The following is a 19368-nucleotide window of genomic DNA, read 5'->3' on the forward strand; positions in this document are numbered from 1 at the left end:
TAAGGGAATGTCCACGTGGGCCCTCCCTCTACAAATCCTCCTCTTGGCCAACGTAGAACAGTTTTATTTTTAATCTGAACACCAACAAGTAGATCCTGATCAAGAACTGTTTTTTTTTAAATTTCTGTTGCATCTATCAGAGCACCAGATAACTGTTTGTTCCAGCCTTTTCCAACCTTCTGACCAAGGAGGTAGCACCAAAATGGCTTCGAGGCACCCCAAAGTGATGTCAGCTGGCCATATCTCAATTCCATGCCTGGCTAGATGTGAGAGGAGACTCGAGTGGGACCCCTCCCCTTCCCACATCCTCCAGTCCCATCACTGGCCACTTTGAGAGGGGGTGCATCGACCTGTAGAATTGCTTTTTAATTAAAACCTTTTTCGTTGCTCTCTGCTGGGAGCCAGAAGCTGCAGGCGTAGGGTGGAAGAGCCATCAGATATCACTGCCTTCGGTTTGCAATAAAGCTCTGCGTATGGACAACAGTGTGAAAATTACTAAGAGCAAAAAGCATTCCAAATATTACATCAATATAATATGTGGAACGTTTGCTTGTTTGTTTTGTTTGTTAGATTTTTATACTGCCCTTCCATACGGCTCAGGGCGGTTTACATATAACGTCGCGGGGGGATACACGGAACGACCTAACATGTAACATAGTCAAAAATAACATCAACAATAATCTAACAGTGGCTCCGAATTTTAATCAACAATACAACGGGAATGATCATTTAGAATGGTCCCCAGAGGGGTCAGACTGGTTCAGAGCAGGATGTCTGAGGGGGGATCTATGGATGTTGTTGGGTATGGCCAGTCTCAGGCAAATGCCCGGTGGAGGAGCTCCCTTTGGCAGGCCTTGTGACATTGTGGGAGTTCAAGCAGGGCCCTGATCTCTTCAGGGGTCTCGTTCCACAGTGAAAGAACCGCAAATGAAAATGCACTAGCATGCAGCAAACCAATGTAATGCACAATAAGAATTAACAAAATTCAAAGTCCTCTCACAAATATGGAACAAGAGAAGTACACGGCCTCTGATACATGTATGTTATGTGCTTTCTGGATATGACACGCATTTCAAGGACACTTCTTCAGACATAAAATATAGAAAAAGCCCATTGATGTTCTGTAGTCAGCATAATGTTGCGTTGAATGACATGAGTTGGGCCACAGACCCTTGAGATGTGTACCCTACATTGATTGAAGAGTAGGCTGCCAAGTAATAAATATGGAGCTCCATTCCCAAACACACGATAGGGCAATGGGAAATCCACCTAGCTGGGACAGGAATGGTAAAAAGGCATTGAACACACTGTCAGAAGCATGCTGGGAGCAGGGGACAAGGGAAGGAACAGTGATGGGGTTGCACCATTTCCGGGGGAAACTAATGAAGAGTAGCTCTAGGAATTGCCAGACGCAATAGGGTTTTATCATAGCATTTCCAGGAATTCCTAGAGCTACCCCATGTCATTTTCGGGCTTTCTCCAGAAGTACTACAATATCAGTCACATCACCACATCATACATCCCCCCATCCCACCCCCATATCCTGACCCCATCCCTTCTGTTGGTTGCTGGGTATAGCCTTGCAACCCTAGCTACAAACTACGGGCCAAAAGACCTTTGGCCTTTGGCCTTTGCCCTTTCGCTCAGAGCACAGACTCCATCCAGGCTTTATACTAGCAAATAATAAAAACACAGCTGAGATTATGAACTGCTGGCAAGATCTTCCCCAGCAATACCCCTCTAATTGAAAGAAGCAACCTTCCAAAGTGACAGTGTATAGTGCATCAGAGCTCTGCAGAGCTATCCAGGTCCTCAGGTGGCTATGCACCTGGTGTAGTGGTTAGGAGCGGTAGCTTCAAATCTGGAGGGCCGGGTTTATTTATTTATTTGTATTTGATTTTGTGCTCCCCTTTGATTCTGTGTTCCCCCACATGCAGACAGCTGGGTGACCTTGGGTTCATCACAGCACTAATAAAGCTCTTCTGATAGGGCAGTAATATCAGGGCTCTCTCAGCCTCACCTCCCTCACAGGGTGTCTGTTGTGGGGAGAGGAAAGGGAAGGCGATTATAAGCCGCTGTGAGACTCCTTCTGGTACAGGAAAATGGCATATAAGTACCAACTCTTCTTCTTCAGCATAAACAGAGCTGGATCATGGCCAAACAGGATGCAGTCCTACAGCACGCCAGGTATCCTACGCTAGTTGGGAACTTCTGTTCTTAAGTTTTGCTACCCAACTCCAGAAGACATAGGGTCTTGCTTGGATATAAGACATTTAAAATAAATATAGATAAATAAAATTGGATAAAAGCCCTAGAGCAAGGATGGCCAAACTGTGGCTCTCCCGGGTGTAGTCTGCACAGGGCTTTTTACCCACTCCCAGTTCGAATATATCCCTCCCCTCTGCATTGAATTTGATTTTAGGTGCTTTAAATTTTCCCTCTGCAACATGCATGATTGATCCAGTGTGATCCTATCTTTCCCCCATGATATCCAGAAGTGGATAGAACTCTCCATATTTGAAAAACCGCCATCTGCAAGTGTGCAGATTTCTGCTTTTTGTGAATTAACTCCCTTCTCCATGCCTTGTAGTACAGCGGTCTTCTCTGATTGGCCAGGGAAAGTTCAAAGATTTCCTGGTTCCCGGTTGCAAGGCTTGTCTTAAAGTGACTGTGCTCCAGAAGCCCTAACGTATCTCAGCAGACATTTGCCTGTTGGATTTATTCCCCCCTCCTCTGTTGTCTCCAATCCTCCCCATCCCCACTCCCCTTCGTTCAGGAAAGAAAGAGACTCCTGCTGCACTTGACTCCCCTCCCAGCTCTGAGCTTCCCTAATCAAGTGCAAAATACTTTCTGTTTCAATTGGGGAGAGATAGAGGAAGACCCGAATTCAAATTGATCTGAATTCAGCAGGATCCACAACGGAAAAAACAAAGTAAGTGCAGAATCAGCCCAGATGTCCATGGACTACAGTTACCAATTGGCCATGCCAGCAGGTACTCACAGTAATTATAATCCATGAACATCTGGAGAGCCACAGTTTGGCCACCCCTGCCCTAGAGGAACCCATTACTAGAAGCTGACTGTGTGCACTTTACAGAAGACTTCTACCAACTCCTTTGAAACTCAGCGTTGTTAGTTCCAGGTTGGGAAATCCCTGGAGATTAGGAGGAGGTACAAACTGGGTGGTGGGGTCGGGTAAGGAGAAGGATCCACACAGGCTTAATCCTGTAGAGTCCACCCTTCAAAGCTTCTGTTTTCTCCAGGGAAACAAATCTTTGTTGTCTGGAGATCAGTGAGATTTCCTGGCCCCACCTCGAGACCAGCCACCATATAGCGACTCAACGTTTCCGACCAGGTGGATCCTCCCAGGATCTTATTGCTTCTGCTCCCTGCACATATACAAAACTGCCTTCTACTCAACCAGCCCCTGCTGCTCTCTTGTGTTTACTCTGATCAGCAAAAGTTCCCCACAGGACGAGAGACCTTTCACAGCTTGGCATCGAATTCCTCTGAAACAGAGAAGCAAGGGATGAGATCTTATGACTCGCCAAGTTAGGTGTGTTCCCCCTGAACTGCAGTCATGCTTCAAATGGCTACAAGCTTCAAAGTGGACAGAAGGTATTTGCTTGTCCTCAGACATCTCCTGAAGTACTCGGAAATGGGTTGGAATCCTGCTTAGGATCATCTCCACACCAGCAGATAAGTTTGAATGAGAATCAGGCAACGCTAAGAGTTGGTAGTTTTGGAACAATATTTCACAATTTATTATTTGCTTGTTTGTTTTCTTGAATTTCTATACCACCCTCCCATAAGGCTCGGGGTGGTTTACATAAAACGTCTTGAGTATGCATTATAATCTTAGTAACAATAAACATAACTGGGTGGTTTCCACATTAGACATTCTTATATACATTTCAGTTGGAGATTCGCTTTCTAGATTTGTTTTTACCACCCAGCAAGCCCTCATTTTATATATTTCTAACCTGCACAAGCACATTTAAACTGGCTTGACCACAGAGAAAGACCCCCTAGGGGTCATAGAATCATGGAATCATAGAGTTGGAAGGGACCTCATGTGTCATCTAGTCCAAACCCCTGCACTGTGCAGAACCCTATTGCTCATCCTCTGTAACCTGTCACCCCCTTTTAAAGGGGCTTACTTTTTAAAAAAGGAAGAAACATACTGCTTCTATTATGGGTTATATGTAGGGTTGCCAGCTTTGGTTGGGAAATACCTGGAGACTTTGGGGACAGAGGCAGGAATGGGGGGATTTGGGGCAGAGAGGGACTTCAATAGAGTATAATACCAAACACGTGTGCTTTTGGTCCTTATCTGTTCCATTCATGTATTTATTTATATTTATATTTGAATTTATATGCTACCCCTCTCTAAATGGCCTTGGGGCGGCTTACATCAGTGAATAAAAACCCACACAAAATTAAAAATTAAAAAACGTTAAAACCAGTGCATCTTAATCTTAACCCCAGTGCCCCTACAAACCTGGCTGTAAAATGTCCAATTACTGGTTTGTAAGATGTCCAGTAACTGGCCAGGCACAGAGTGGAGGCTGATGGGAGTTTGGCTACGATAATGTGGATTCCATACTTGTACTACACAGTATATATAACTGAGATTTTATTAACTTTTATTATGTGCACGTAATTATAATAACTATTTGGATTTTTTGTAGCTCAACCTTTAGGTTCCTGACTTGTCAGGTTGGGTTTTTGTTTCCCTTTTTGGTTGTTCATTTTAAAGATCATATTTGGAAGCCTTTCTTTAAAAATATAATAAAATGCAATTATTGTATATACTTATTTTCTGTATTCATGCTACAGTCTGCCTTTCTCTCTGGGTGGCAAAGCAGATTACACAATGTCACTCAACCCAAACAATAGGATGAGACAGCTAAGAAGCAGGGGGTTTGGACTAGGATGCCAGAAATCTGAACGACCTTCACACATTGGATATGATAGAGAAGAAAAGAATGGCAGAAATAATGTCGTGGCAACAAGATAATATGGGCAATGATCCTTAATTCAAAAGAATTTTGGCTAAGCATCCATTAGAAGTTTCGGACAGTTAGAGCAGTTCCTCAGTGGAACAAGCTTCCTCAGGAGGTGGTGGGTTCTCCTTCTGATTCTGTGAACTTAGTAGGTAGGCAGAAGGGACAATGTCAGTGCTTGGATCTTGTAGTCCTTTCTTGCATGCTCAGGGAAATGCCGATCACCATTTCAGGGTTGGAAAGTAAATTTCCTTCAGGCCAGACTGGCCAGGGATTCTAGGGGGGGGAGCATCATCTGGGCATAGAATTGGGGTCACTGTGGGTAGGCAGGTAGTTGTGAGTTTCCTGCATTGTGCAGAGGGCTGGACTGGATGACCCTGGAGGTCCCTTCCAACTCATAACATCACATTGTCTGTCTTTCCCCACATTTAGAGATCTGGAAAAGAGACTTCTAGTGTTGTTCTTTCCAGAACGGCTTCTACTGCTAGGGATAACCCAGCATCAGGCTACACTGGGGGGGAAAACTGCAATGACTTGTCCCCTTCCACTGCAACATTTTGGGCTGATTACATGGGTGTGATTGCAAATCATTGATGGAGGTTCATTGTACTGAAATGCTCAGTACTGAATCTATATTGCACCCACAATTTAGAAGAGGACTGAAGACAGTGAACCTCCAGGACTGACCAAAGGGCTTCAGTTGACCAAGACAAGTAACGTAAGCAGTTACGAGCATCATTTATTTGCATGTCTAAATATGTAACATTTATTATCACAGCGTATCAACGACTGTAGATGCAGAGAAAACAGAAAGTTTCCCATTGGGTATAGTAGAACATGGAGATCTTCTTGATGCATCTTTAAGATGCAGTTTGCACACAAAGTAGCCACAGACAGACAATGGAAGCTAATGACAGAGTGAACAGACCAGAACAGGGCTGAGAGAAAGGTTTTGAAAAGGAAGGCTTGGTTGGTTGGGGTTGGTTGTTTTTTCTGGTTCGGCTTTAATTGTATTTTTATTATTGTGAGCCGCCCCATGTTGGCTGGCCAGGAGGGGCAGTATATAAGTCCAATAATAAATAAATAAATGATAGAATCTTGGGACTTTGGTTACCAAGTCCTTTTCTACAGTCTTCTATAGGTTCTAGTAGAATCATGCAGTTACAACAGGGAAGCTCCCATGTTGATAGTTAACTTTTTTTTTTTTTTGGTCATTCTCAAATCTTTACCTGATTCTGATTCTGATGTTGAATACGACAAGGGCATCTGTGTTGGGTCAAGTACATGGTCCATCTAACTGAGCATCCAGGAGTCTATCAGATGCCCCTTCTTGAGCCTATAAACAAGTTTCTCGGTAGCCGGGAAACATTTTCTGTTATGTACATTTGATGATATGTTAAGAATCTTGTGTAGATTCAAATGGGCAGCTGTGTTGATCTGAAGCAGCACAATAAAATCAGAGTCCAGTAGCACCTTTAAGACCAACAAAGATTTATTCAAGGCGTGAGCTTTCAAGTGCAAGTGTGTGAGGAAGAGTGCTTATTAAGAATCTTGTGTGTTATTAAATCCTAACCTATATAGGTGAGATGTCATACGTTTAAATACCTTTCATTTTGACAGCAATGGAAGAAACCTTGGAAGCCTTGAAGCAGAGGCTACATAGCCATCTGACCAAAATGCTGATTCTGTGAACTTAGGCAGATGGTGAGTGGGTGGACAGACGGGACTGTGTCGGTGCTTGGCTCTTGTGGCCCTTCCTTGCTTGTCCAGAGAAATGCTGATTGCCACTTTGGGGTCAGGAGGCAAATTTCTTCCAAGCCAGACTGGTCAGGGATTCTTGTTTTTTTGGGGGGCATCAACCGGGCATGGCATTGAGGTCACTGTGGGTGGGCAGGTAGTTATGAGTTTCTTGCATTATGCAGGGGGTTGAATTAGATGACCCCATAGGCCCTTCCAAAGCTATGATTCTATGAAATCAGTGTGTTATTTTAATCAGATGGGCTATTGTCTGTCTTTGTTTCATTCCAGAGCAGTTGGCATTATGCTGTCTTGAATCAATTCATTCAAAACAGATGGGGACAAATCCAGTCCTTTTCCTTCTACAGAAAGTCAAAATTCAGCAGCCGCTATGTGGAACCAGATATCCGTGACGGAATTCCTCTTCCTGGGTCTCTCAAGGAACTTCAAGATCCGCCTCCTTCTTTATGGGCTATTCTTGGTGGTCTACGCCGTCACGCTGGCAGGAAATGTGATCATACTGGTGCTTATCTGGCTGGATTCTCGACTCCACACCCCCATGTATTTCTTCTTGAGCCACCTCTCCTGCGTGGACATCTGCTACACTTCCAGCACCGTCCCGCAGATGTTGGTCAACCTTCAGAGTCCAAACAAGCCCATCTCTCTGGCTGCTTGTGCAGTACAGATGTATACATTCCTAGCCTTGGCCACCACTGAATGCATTCTCCTTGCAGTGATGGCGTACGATAGGTATGCTGCCGTGTGCCACCCCCTGCATTACACTTTTCTCATGAACAAGAAGGTGTGCGTCAAACTGGCTGTAGCAACCTGGACCACGCAGCCCTCACTTGGCAGCTGCCATTTTGTGGCTCCAATGTGATCGATCACTTTTTCTGCGAAATCCCCGCGCTGCTGAAGCTGTCGTGTGCTGAGACCGACGTGGTCGAAAAGCTCACTTCCTTCGGGTTCGTCGTCACCTTGGTCACCCCCATCTCCTTTATCACTATCAGCTACACCCGAATCATAGCAGCCATCTGCAAAATCAAATCTGCACATGGCCGATGCAAAGCTTTCTCGACGTGTGCCTCTCATGCGTCGGTGGTGGTGCTTTTCTATGGCAGTGCCATGTTTATGTACATGAGACCTGAGTCTAGCCACAGCCCCGGTCAGGACAAAATGATCTCTCTCTTCTATAGCATTGCAATCCCCTTGTTGAATCCGATAATATACAGTCTGAAGAACAAGGATGTCAAAAGGGCCTTGACTAAAGTCCTGGATCTATGCAGGTCTTGTTGCCCACCAAGGGTATGAAGCCACTTTGTTCTGATTCATTCATTCGGCACCAGTGCAATACAAATCAGACGTATATCTTCTAAGCCAGAGATTCCCAACCGGGGGTCAGCAGGCCCCTGGGGGACCACAGGAATTCTGAAGGGAGTTTGTGGGAGCTCTGAAGTTGGCTGATTGGGGGGAGGGAACAGTTCTGAGCTGTCTTCTCAGCTCCTACGCTTCTTTTAGGTCTATATAAGGCAAAGCCGCCACTGTAGTAGTAAAGGCTGGGAAGGAGCAAAAGGAGAGCTAAGGGTGCAGGTAGTGATGTCATTTCTGGGGTTGTGGCCAGCTGACATCACTTCCAGGGCTCGTCGAAGTCTGAAGAATTATTTCAGGGGCTCCTCCATGGCCCAAAGGTTGAAAACGTCTGCTGTAAGTCCATTGACTTCAGGGGACCTAGAATGGTGTCCTTCTTCCTAGGAATGCACCATAAACCCGGTATTGTCTCCAGTGACAGGTCCTGACTCCCCAAAGACACAGCCAGATGTCTTTAACGCTACTGCCTGAAAGCCTTCTATGGTGCCGAGGACTGAACCCAAGCCTTTGGGATCCAATGAGACTGTAACTTGAAGACATAATTTATCTTCTGGTATTCAGCTACGTTTTCTCTGATCTGGATGTTTGTTAGGCCAATAAAGGTGTCTTGGCAGCGGTACCATTGCTACAACCGCCTGCGCTTCTCACCTGCCTTGGAAAGCTGCAACCCGTTTTCCCCTCCCCTGGGATTGTAGGTGGAATAACTTGATTGAATAGGGGAAAAATCAACACCCAAACTGGCAGATTCTGATAGTTGAGCTCTACCTGCAGAGTACAAACAAATCTTTCTATTGATGAATCACAAGCACTAAATTCATTTTCTCTCTCTCCCCCCCCCCTCCTCACACAGTTATAAAATGGCTTATAGTCTCTATGTTCAGATTTTTGATCCAGATTGGGGGTCCTTTGGAGGGGGTCCACGACATTTCCCCTCCTGCCTTAATGAACTTGGCCATAAGCCAGAGAACCAGCCGCACCCGATGTTCTCTTCCCCCCTCCCAAGTGGGAGTACTCTTGTGGCTTCTGCTCCTGGGAGGGGGCGGAGCCTGCATAGCTCCTCCCACATGTCTCCTGTGCCTCCACACACACACCCCAGTCCTTCTCCAGCCTGTTAACTCCAGTGGTGATGTCATGTTCAGGGACATGCTATTTCCAAGGGGCATAGTAGACTAGAAAAGGTAGTTTTCAAGCTGGCAATGGCAAAAACTACATTCAAACCATACAAACTGTGATAAGCAGAACGGGTTCCTAGGAACAGCAAAGTCAGTCTTCAATACGCAACCTTATATTTTAAGACATATATCTTGGGTCTACTAATATCAAAGGTCCAACAAGGTAACCATCCTCTAGGGAATCTTATAAGGGGACCATAAATATAAGATTGCGCATTGAAGACTATTTATGAATTATGGTGTTGGAGACGAATGCTGCAAATACCATGGACAGTCAAAGTTACCAACAAGATAGTTTTGGAGAGGGGCAAACCAACTATGTCAATAGAAGGCAAGATATTACAGCTAAAGCTCACTTACTTTGAACACATCATGCGATCAAACTCGCTAGAAAAGTCATTAATGCTTGGCATGGTCAGCGGCAAAAGGAAACCTGGTCCCCAAAGGATCCGCTGGCTCATTACAATCAAAACAGATACAGGGGTGACCATGAACCAACTAAAAGAGGCAGTCAGAGACAGAGGTGCATAGCGAAGACATTCCTATAAAATTGCTGAGCGTCTGACACGACTGAACGGATAACATCATCGTCATCATTGAAGACTAACTTAATTAGTAAAAAACAATTTAAAGAAATACTACACTGTATTGATAAGTTCACTGATGAAGTAAAAACGAAAACAGGGCTGTTGTATCTAGGAACTCGTTTTGCTTATAACAGTTTATATTGTTTGAATAAAGTTTTTGCCAAGTTTTTGCCATCACCAGCTTGAAAACTACCTTTTCTTGTCTACTCATCTTCGGCTGACGGGTCGTCTCCATTTCTACTAATTCATTTCCAAGGGGTGTGGCAGGGAGGTGTGGCTGGCTGACATCACTGCTGGGTCCCTTGAAGTCTGAGAAATAGTTTCTGGTGCTCCTCCATGGTCAAAAAGTTGGAAAAGCCTGCTTTGGAGGCGCTGGCATTTGAGAGATGTTTTCCGCACTACCAGATGTTTTTTCCTCAGAAACCATCTTTGAAGACATGGTTTCTTCCAAGCAGCTGGAGGGCCTTATTTTCTATTCCAATAACCATGGGTTGGCAGTCTGTGGACATTGTGCTTTGCTAGAATCATAGAATCATAGCATCATAGAGTTGGAAGGGACCTCCTGGATCATCTAATCTAATCCCCTGCACTATGCAGGACACTCACATCCCTATCGCTCATCTACTGTAACCTGCCACCCCCTTGAACCTTCACAGAATCAGCCTCTCCATCAGATGGCTATCTAGCCTCTGTTTAAAAATCTCCAAAGATGGAGAACCCACCACCTCCCGAGGAAGCCTGTTCCACTGAGAAACCGCTCTAACTGTCAGGAACTTCTTCCGGATGTTTAGGTGGAATTTCTTTTGAATTAATTTCATCCCATTGGTTCTGGTCTGTCCCTCTGGGGCAAGAGAGAACAACTCTGTTCCATCCTCTATATGGCACCCTTTTAAATACTTGAAGATGGTTATCAGGTCCCCTCTCAGTCGTCTCCTCTCCAGGCTAAACAGACCAAGCTCCCCCAACCTTTTTTCATATGTCTTGGTCTCCAAGACGTACCTTCATACGTCTTCTGCTGGTCTACAGAAGCATATGGGATGAGGGAAGGGGGTTTTCTAGAAAATTCCAGAATTGAAAGTCAGTCAGTAAACTTTAAAGATAATGTGGATGTTGCCCAGTAGCCCATGTTCTCAGTCATCCTGGCTGCTGGGTCAAATCCATGCGTTCTACATCTTCCAGATTGCTTAGTCAGGTCCATGTCATTCCCCGTCATCCTGCTTGCTGGGTTGGTTCTAGCCCCCAGCAGTCCCCTTGGGGGTTCTCTTCTATCAGTGAAAACCAAGGGTGGAAACTGTCTTTTCAAATCCCAAATGCCTCTGCCAGCTGCCAGAGATGAGGTGCCAATTGCTTCAGGGCCACCTTCTAGATGCCCTTTCCGCTAACGGCCTTCTGAAAATGCAGTTTCATGTTTAGAACAGGGCAGGCACCAAATCAGGTACAAAAGAAGGTGACAGCTCAATCAAAGAAAAGCTAAAAACACCAGCTAGTGCACAGCCACAATTCTGTTCATAAGACATACAAATTGTTGGCTGCTCAACCAAACAAATCCGCTATTGGCTCGGCCAATTTGTGGCCATCAGATGCAATTAATTTGACTGTCAAATGTGTTTGCTGTGGATTTTTTCAACATTCCTGACCTCAGAAATCATGCAAAGTCAATAAAGTTCATGCCAAATCAGTAGCTTGGATCTTACCAGGGGGTATCCAATTAGCAGCAGAAGCAGAAGATGAGTTGCTTTTTATATGTCGCTTTTCTCTACCAGGACTCTCAAAGCAGCTTACAATCCACCTTCCCTTTCCTCTCCCCAACCTGTGAGGTAGGTGAGGTTGAAGGAGCTCTGACATTACTGCTTGGTGAGAACAGCCCTATCAGGACTGTGACAAGCCCAAGTTCACCCAGCTGGCTTCATGTGGAAGAGGAGGGAATCAAGCCCAGCTTGCCAGATGAGAAGACACCACTCTTAATCACTACACTCATCAGTCAAGGCTGAAAGTTTCAATCAGCAAAATGAGAATTCCTCCAAAGGAAGGGGCAAGGAAGGGATTTCTGGCTGAAGTAAGCATTTTAGCAGAGCAGAGGGTGTGGTACAAGCCACTGGTTTTGTACTACATTAAATGGTCCACTTTCTCACCACATAACTTACCTCACAAGCTTCTCATGAGGAAAAAACCTGGAAATGGAGAACATTATATGCTGCTCTGAAATAAGGGGAGGAAGGACAGCCTAAACATTGTGGGCATTTCTGCACATTGGTAAAAATAGTGTTACGCCAGCTGAATGACATAACGCTAAATATTATCATGCCTCCCAGCCTCTCCTCAGCTTTTTGCTGTCTCGCTCTTGTCTGCCGCCTTTTTGCGCTTCTCACCCTCCACAAGTGCTGCTGGAAATGGCGGAAGAGGGCAATGCGCTTTATATGCTACTCTCTTCTGCCTGTCAATCAATCCAGGCAACCAATCCCCTTTCTCCATGCTTTAAAGGTCCCGCGATGCACGCTAATTCTTTTTTTTAAATTCCTACTTCTCCGTTTAAATGTCTATGCATCTAATCATAGATGCATAGTGCTTTTTGAATGCCACTCTTAATGGAATAATGAGTCTTGATACTTTTACAAATCAATCTCATTCCTGATTTTTTTTGTGGGGGGGGGAGTTTAGAGAGGCATGCTTTGTGTTACAACTTTTGTGAAAAAATTATTTCTGGCGTTGCCTGCATGCTTATCTGCCTATTCGTTGCTCCAGGATGTTAGTCATTTTTAAAAAGGCATTCCCATCTGTGGGAACAAGGGAGAGGGAGGTGGGTGAAAGGGTGGGATGAGGCAGGCGCCTTTAGTGCATTTGAGCCTCCATACCTTCCCTCTGCTGGTTGATCTCCGGTGCTAAATAGCTTGAGGAATAGACTTTATGCGATTTCCCAACTAGTGCTTTAAATGGAGGATTTTGCCAGCCAGTTACTGCCCAGACACTGGATGTGGGTGATGTCATATGGAGGGGCCCGAATATAATGGCTACGTAAGGTAAGTGTTTCACTACATTTAATGGGTGTGGAAATCTCCTGTATTTTAAGATTCCAAAATAGTTATGGAGGCAGGGAGGGTTATGGTCAAAATGTTTGGGCAAGAGTTTAAAATCACCATGTCATTTCCCCAATAACAACAGTGTTGGAATTGCAATCAGCAGGTAATTTGGTGAAGTCAGCCTTGAAGGACAGTTATTAAACTGTTTAAGCACATGAGCTCTTCCTGTGAATTCACAAGTTTGCAGTGGAAAAATCCCATCACATTTGTTTAAACTAGGCTCCCACTCACTTCCTGCTTCTTCAAGAAGAAGATCAGTGTGTGTGCTCTGAAGCAAGAAGCAGATTCCATTAGCTTCTCTGTCCTCTCTCTGTCCATTGATGTGTAGGCATGTAGTCGGCTTGAGCCAGCCATGGGGGCTTGCAATATGTTTTCTTTGTAACTACTCTTGAAGTCTTTGTATTCTGTTTCAGTAAAGAGACTGAAGCAGACAAATATGATATATTTCTGAATATAATCTGTCCCAGTAAATACTCTCTCTTTTAAACCCCAAAGCGCTGTGAGTCAAGATCTGCACCTCATCCACAAAGGTAACCAATAACTGTGTACTTTCAAAACACTCTGCTATGTTGCAGCTCTATTTTTCTGGAGGGACATAGGACCAGCTCCAGCCCAAAAGCCCCAGCAAACAGCTACCCACGGTTCTATCAACTGTGGTGAGAAAATACAATAGTTATGATGGGGGCAGAGGAAGAAAGGGTTCCCAGACGTCCAAGACAAAGGCAAAAACTGCCTAGGTTTCACACAAAATGGTGAGTGCAATACAGATTGAAGTTCAAAGTTCTTTGCAAATCCAATTCCTGATGTCCCAAAGCACTGTGAAAATGGCCCACAAAGCATTGCTATATACTTAGCTGTGCAAGTCTGGGGAGGGAGAACGGAGATGTACAATATGATCCCTGCTCAATTTAGTAACAGAATCCTCCTCTGATTTGCATCTCGCTCTCTGTACATTATGCCACGACAGCCCTCAAAGTCAGAGTTTTCTCTGCAAAACATCCCACAGAAACCCAGGAGAGGCGTCGTTTGAGTCCTCTTGCTCCCCTTTGAGATATTTCTCTCCAAAGATGGAAGCGATGGACAGAAATCTGTTTTCCCCACTGGGCATCTTTTTTCTGACGGTTTTTCTGATCGAGACTATTATTTCTCTGTTGGGGAATGGATTCATCATCGCCGTGATTGGCCAGAGCCAGTGCCACAGCAGGAAGTCGGTCCCTTGCGATTTCCTCTTGACCACGTTGAGCCTCACCAGATTTCTCTTGCAGTGGGTTATCGTGAGCAGCCAGTTTGCGTACTTCAGCTCTCCGGAGACATACCTACATAGCATGACCCAGAAGGCGTTCAACTGTACCTGGATTTATTTGAACACAGCCAGCCTCTGGTGTGCCACGTGGCTCAATGTCTTCTACTGCGTGAAGGTCACCAACTTTGCCCTCCCTCTCTTTGTCTGGCTCAAGCCACAAATTGGAGTCTTGGTGCCCAGATTCCTTGGAATATCACTCCTAGCGTTCATCATTTGCTCTGTGAATCCAATCATGATCTACTTCAAAGAGAAGACATGCCACAACCTCACTGGAAATTTAGCGGAGAACGCCAGCCAAAGTGAGACCGGTGGCAGCTTTCCAGTTACGGTGCTAAGTCGTTTCCAGTTCTCTTTTACCGCTATCAGTTTCAGCATATGCGTATCAGCATCTATTCTTCTGCTCATCTCTCTGTGGCGGCACAAGAGGAATCTCAAGAAGGGCGGACTCAGCCCCAAGGACTTCAGCACTCAGGCCCACCTCAGCGTCATGAAGCCCTTGCTTCTCCTGCTCTTCTTCTACATTGTCCATTTCCCGGCAATGATCATCGCAATAGGTGATATTCTCCAGTATGGCCGACTCGAGCGGCTGGTTTCCGACATTGTCCTGACTTCATATCCTTCAGCACACTCTGTCATCTTGATATTCACCAATCCCAAACTGAAAAAAGCATACATCCATATTCTAAACCCGAGAAGAAATGCTTCCTAAACAGGAGGAAAAGGTGGTAGTTGTGTGCCTGTGTTTTTATCTTGTTTGTTTCTATTCTTTGTTGGGTTTCTTTTTTCTTTTTTGTGCTGCTGCAAAATGCTTATCATGTTGAAATTATTGAGGAAGCGTCATGAGCCCTGGTTTTGGTGCAAACAAGTTTTTCGGCCCTGATCCCAGCCTGGTGGAACACTCTGCCCTGGTGGAACACTCTGCCAAATGAGTTCAGACAGGACTCGGAGAGAATTTAAACCGTTCAGCAGGGCCTGGCAGAAGAAGAGATGGTTTTTATGCCCCACATTCCGGTGATCTTCTTAGTATGTTGGGCATTTTAAGTAGGGAGGCCAGACTTTTGATGCCATTTCTTGGCCTCAGCCATAGGCCTGTTGGAACAGCTCTGACTTACAGAGCCAGCTTGGTGTAGTGGTTAGGAGTGCTGACTTCTAACCTGGTGAGCCCACAACAGCACTGATAAAGCTGTTCTGACTGAGCAGTAATATCAGGGCTCTCTCAACCTCATCTCCCTCACAGGGTGTCTGTTGTGGGGGGAGGAAAGGGAAGGCAATTGGAAGCTGCTTTGAGACTCCTTCTAGGAGAGAAAAGTGGTGTGTAAGAACCAGTTCTTCTTCTACACTGCCCAAAGGAGTCTCAAAGCAGCTTACAATTGCCTTCCTTTCCTCACCCCACAACAGACACCCTTGAGGTAGGTGGGCCTGAGAGAACTTCTGACAGATCTGCTCTATGAGAACAGCACAATCAGGCCTGTGACGAACCCAGGGTCACCCAGACGGCTGCATGTGGAGCAGCTGGGAATCAAATCTCGCTTTCCAGATTAGAAACTGCCGCTCTTAACACAAAATAACACTGGCTCCGTAAAACAGGGCTATTTCATCAGGCCGATGGTTGAGGCTAAGAAATGACATCAAACGTCTGGCCTTCCTACATACCCAATGTACTAACAACATCACTGAGGGTCAAAGGATACACCTATGTGCCTTTTCTCTCTAAAGAGCGTATCTGAAATGTAATTCTGTTTGAGATTTAATCGTTTTAATGCTAAAAAATCTAGGTTTTGCGTGGGTTTATAGATTTTATAGGATATTCTCTGTGATTTATTATTGTTGTGTGTGAGCTTCCCGGGGAAGGGCGGCATAGTAATGGAAATGTAAATAAAAATAAATAAAGTGAAATACACAGGGCAAGAACAGAAGGCAGTGAATGCCACCTTCAACTACAAAACATTTGATGTAGCCTAATTCAGCAGAAAGAAAGAACCTATCCTAGGCTACAATAAACAATTTCACAATGAGCGCAACAAACGTGTCTAATCTCTACTTTTTATTTGAACGACCAAAACGGCCTCTAGATTATAACCGTTTTCAAGTCAGTTTTCATCAGTGGTTGTTTTTTGTTTGCTAATGACATGCCACAGTGGTTGTTTTTTGTTTGCTAATGAAGTCCTTCAATAGGATCAATTCTTCTTGGCAGGTCCATACCTGTGAGCCAAAGGCCACATATATATTATTTAAATCCTGCCAAGAAGAATTGATCCTATTGAAGGACTTCATTAGCAAACAAAAAACAACCACTGATGAAAACTGACTTGAAAACGGTTATAATCCAGAGGCCGTTTTGGTTGTTCAAATAAAAAGAAGAGATTAGACACGTTTGAAGAGATTAGACACGTTTGTTGCACTCATTGTGAAATTGTTTATTGTAGCCTAGGATAGGTTCTTTTTTCTGCTGATGTACTCATTTTGAACCATCCTTTTTTTCGTGGTGTAGCCTAATTCAGAACAAAATACACATGGGCAAGTCTGGCTACGGAGGAATAGAAATGCAGAGAAGATTGGCCCAACCTCCGTAGAAATAACGCCCGGATAAAATGTACAGGCAACTCAGCTATTCCTCAGTTGCTGTAGCTTCATTTCAAGTCCATATCTTAAAAACCTGGGGAAAGCAGATGCGCAGATAACACATTCCACAATAGAGTCCTCATTCAATATCCTAGGAATGCTGCAGAACAAATGGTTCATTCCTTTGCCTGAACTACAGCTCATGCAAATACAACCCTCCCCCCCCAAATGTAATATTGTAGCCAGTCCTGAATAAACAGCTTTTATATTTAAGAACCATGGCAGAAAGGAAGGCCCGGTTATGCAAATAGAGTCACATCCCTCAGTAAATCCATGCAAGGCAACGTGCAACCATGTCATCAGTTGGCCGAACAACTGTTGAGATTTGCATCGCTCTATGTAACATGACCTATTTGAATACCCAGCAGATGCACAACCAGACAGAAGCGAGCACACCCACAAAGACAGACAGACCTTGGTCTTACAGAGTGGCAAAAATGAACAGCAATACGACAGCTCCCCTTGGGATTCTTTGTCTGTCCGTGTTTGGAACACTGTCCATCGTAGCCTTTCTAGGAAACGGATTTATCATCGCTGCGAATGGCTACAGTTGGCTCCGGAGTCGGAAACCGATCCCTTGTGGCCTTCTCCTGACCTTTCTGAGCATCTCCAGAGTTTTGACGCAGGGGGTTCTCGTAGTCAACCAATGCCTTTATCTCAGCTCTCCAAGTACGTACGAGTTTAGCTGTCTCGAACAGCTCATCAACATGGCCTGGAACTACTGCAACATGGCCTGCTTCTCAAGTGACACCGCTCTCAACGTCTTCTACTGCCTGAAGATCACCACCTTTGCTTGGCCCCCATTCCTCTGGTTGAAGGCAAGAATCGACAGGCTCATGCCAAGGCTGCTTGCGATGCCCTGCATTGTTTACGTGGTCTTCTCTCTCCCTTCGTACATTGCTTATCTGAAGCAAGGACAATGCCTCACTCCGACTGGAAACACGACAGAGAAGAGGAACCCCAAAACCGATCAAGTGCGTGAGATGTTGGCTCCTGTCCAGCTCACTCTCCCTGCCCTCTGTTTCGTTTTATGCTCAGCTGCATGCATCCTTCTGTTCATCTCTCTGTGGAGGCACACGAGGAACCTGAAGAAGAACGGCCTGGACGTGAGGGACCTCAGTACTCGCGCCCATCTGAACGTCATGAAGTCTCTGTTGGGCTTTCTTCTCTTCTTCGTTGCCTATTTCGTTACAATAAATGTTGCCTTTTCGTGTGATTTTCGGTTCAGCGACCCTGCCCATCTGATCTCCTACATTGTGTTGTCTTCCTATCCTTCTGTCCATTCGATCATCTTAATAGCCACCAATCCTAGACTGAAAGAAATGTGCGTTCACATTCTCAACGCTGGGGAAAGATTCTCCTGTTCTTCAAGCTGCCGTAATGCTGAATGACACTTGTAAGATGCAAAGGCCACTACAAATGCACAAGCACTTGCTGTATTTTATCAGTTTCTGTTTCTATTAATAGAGTCGTAAATGAAGCTAGCATTTGACGGTCTTGCTGGATGCTCTCAGATGCTCCCCTTTTCTTCCTACAGTCTGATTTCACTGTTTCCAATGGAATATACACACTCCATTCACATTTCAGTCCTTGCCTGGCATTTTTTTGTTCTATCTTGGAGCGTTAACCTGTATTGTAAGATTATCTACATAACCTAACTGTTGAGTGCTTAGGTGTAAGATGTACAAAGTTCAGACTTCTCAGAGACTCAGGTCGGATCTTTCTGGGTGGTGTGGAAATATATCCACTATGCTTGCCATGTGCGGCAGAGTTATACAAATGTATTCTTTACAAGTCTATCTGTGTAACAATATTTGTATTTCTAGCTTGCATGAGAAACTATCATTTAGGGATGAAAAGTAAAGGTATCCCCTGTGCAAGCACCGGGTCATGTCTGACCCTTGGGGTGACACCCTCCAGCGTTTTCATGGCAGACTCAGTATGGGGTGGTTTGCCAGTGCCTTCCCCAGTCATTACCGTTTACCCCCCAGCAAGCTGGGTACTCATTTTATTGACCTCGGAAGGATGGAAGGCTGAGTCAACCTCGAGCCGGCTGCTGGGATTGAACTCCCAGCCTCATGGGCAGAGCTTCAGACTGCATGTCTGCTGCCTTACCACTCTGCACCACAAGAGGCTCTTTCATTTAGGGATTACGTACATGAATTTCATTGAAAGGTGGAGCTGTAAAAGTTTTCAGAGTTGTATAGTGATTTGGGTGGGCTACACTGATACTAGATTTCCTCTTAGTTTTTCAAGCCATGTATGCAAACAATTGTGATGCCACAAAGATCACACAAATTCCAGATGAAATTAACATGAGAAATAACTATGAATGGATTGCTGGTGAGGTTTTCATGGTAGGCTGATGCTTTGGTTTTCATGGAAGACCACCATGGTCTATCAGCTGGGAGGTCATACCCAGCTGATATTATCTTGCTAAATCAAAGGAAGATCACAGAGATTCTTCAACTGTGTTTCCCTTTGTGCAAACAGTTG

The 19368-nt window shown here is 44.9% G+C and overlaps 3 protein-coding genes across 3 annotated transcripts; all 3 read left to right on the forward strand.

Annotated features, from left to right (window-relative positions):
- Positions 1-7134: 7134 nt before the first annotated feature.
- Positions 7135-8054, forward strand: LOC143841951 (olfactory receptor 2A5-like). Its single transcript, XM_077346501.1, is given in 2 exon segments — positions 7135-7573; positions 7576-8054. Coding segments are annotated over 2 exon segments (918 nt in total).
- Positions 8055-14023: 5969 nt separating this feature from the next.
- On the forward strand, positions 14024-14959 carry LOC143841953 (taste receptor type 2 member 40-like). The gene has a single exon (XM_077346502.1). It carries the CDS (start codon positions 14024-14026, stop codon positions 14957-14959), a length of 936 nt encoding a protein of 311 aa, XP_077202617.1.
- Positions 14960-17309: 2350 nt separating this feature from the next.
- Positions 17310-18263, forward strand: LOC143841954 (taste receptor type 2 member 104-like). Its single transcript, XM_077346503.1, has one exon. It carries the CDS (start codon positions 17310-17312, stop codon positions 18261-18263), a length of 954 nt encoding a protein of 317 aa, XP_077202618.1.
- The last annotated feature ends 1105 nt before the right edge of the window (positions 18264-19368 follow it).

Source organism: Paroedura picta, chromosome 7 (genome assembly GCF_049243985.1).
Source record: "Paroedura picta isolate Pp20150507F chromosome 7, Ppicta_v3.0, whole genome shotgun sequence".
Lineage (NCBI taxonomy): Eukaryota > Metazoa > Chordata > Lepidosauria > Squamata > Gekkonidae > Paroedura > Paroedura picta.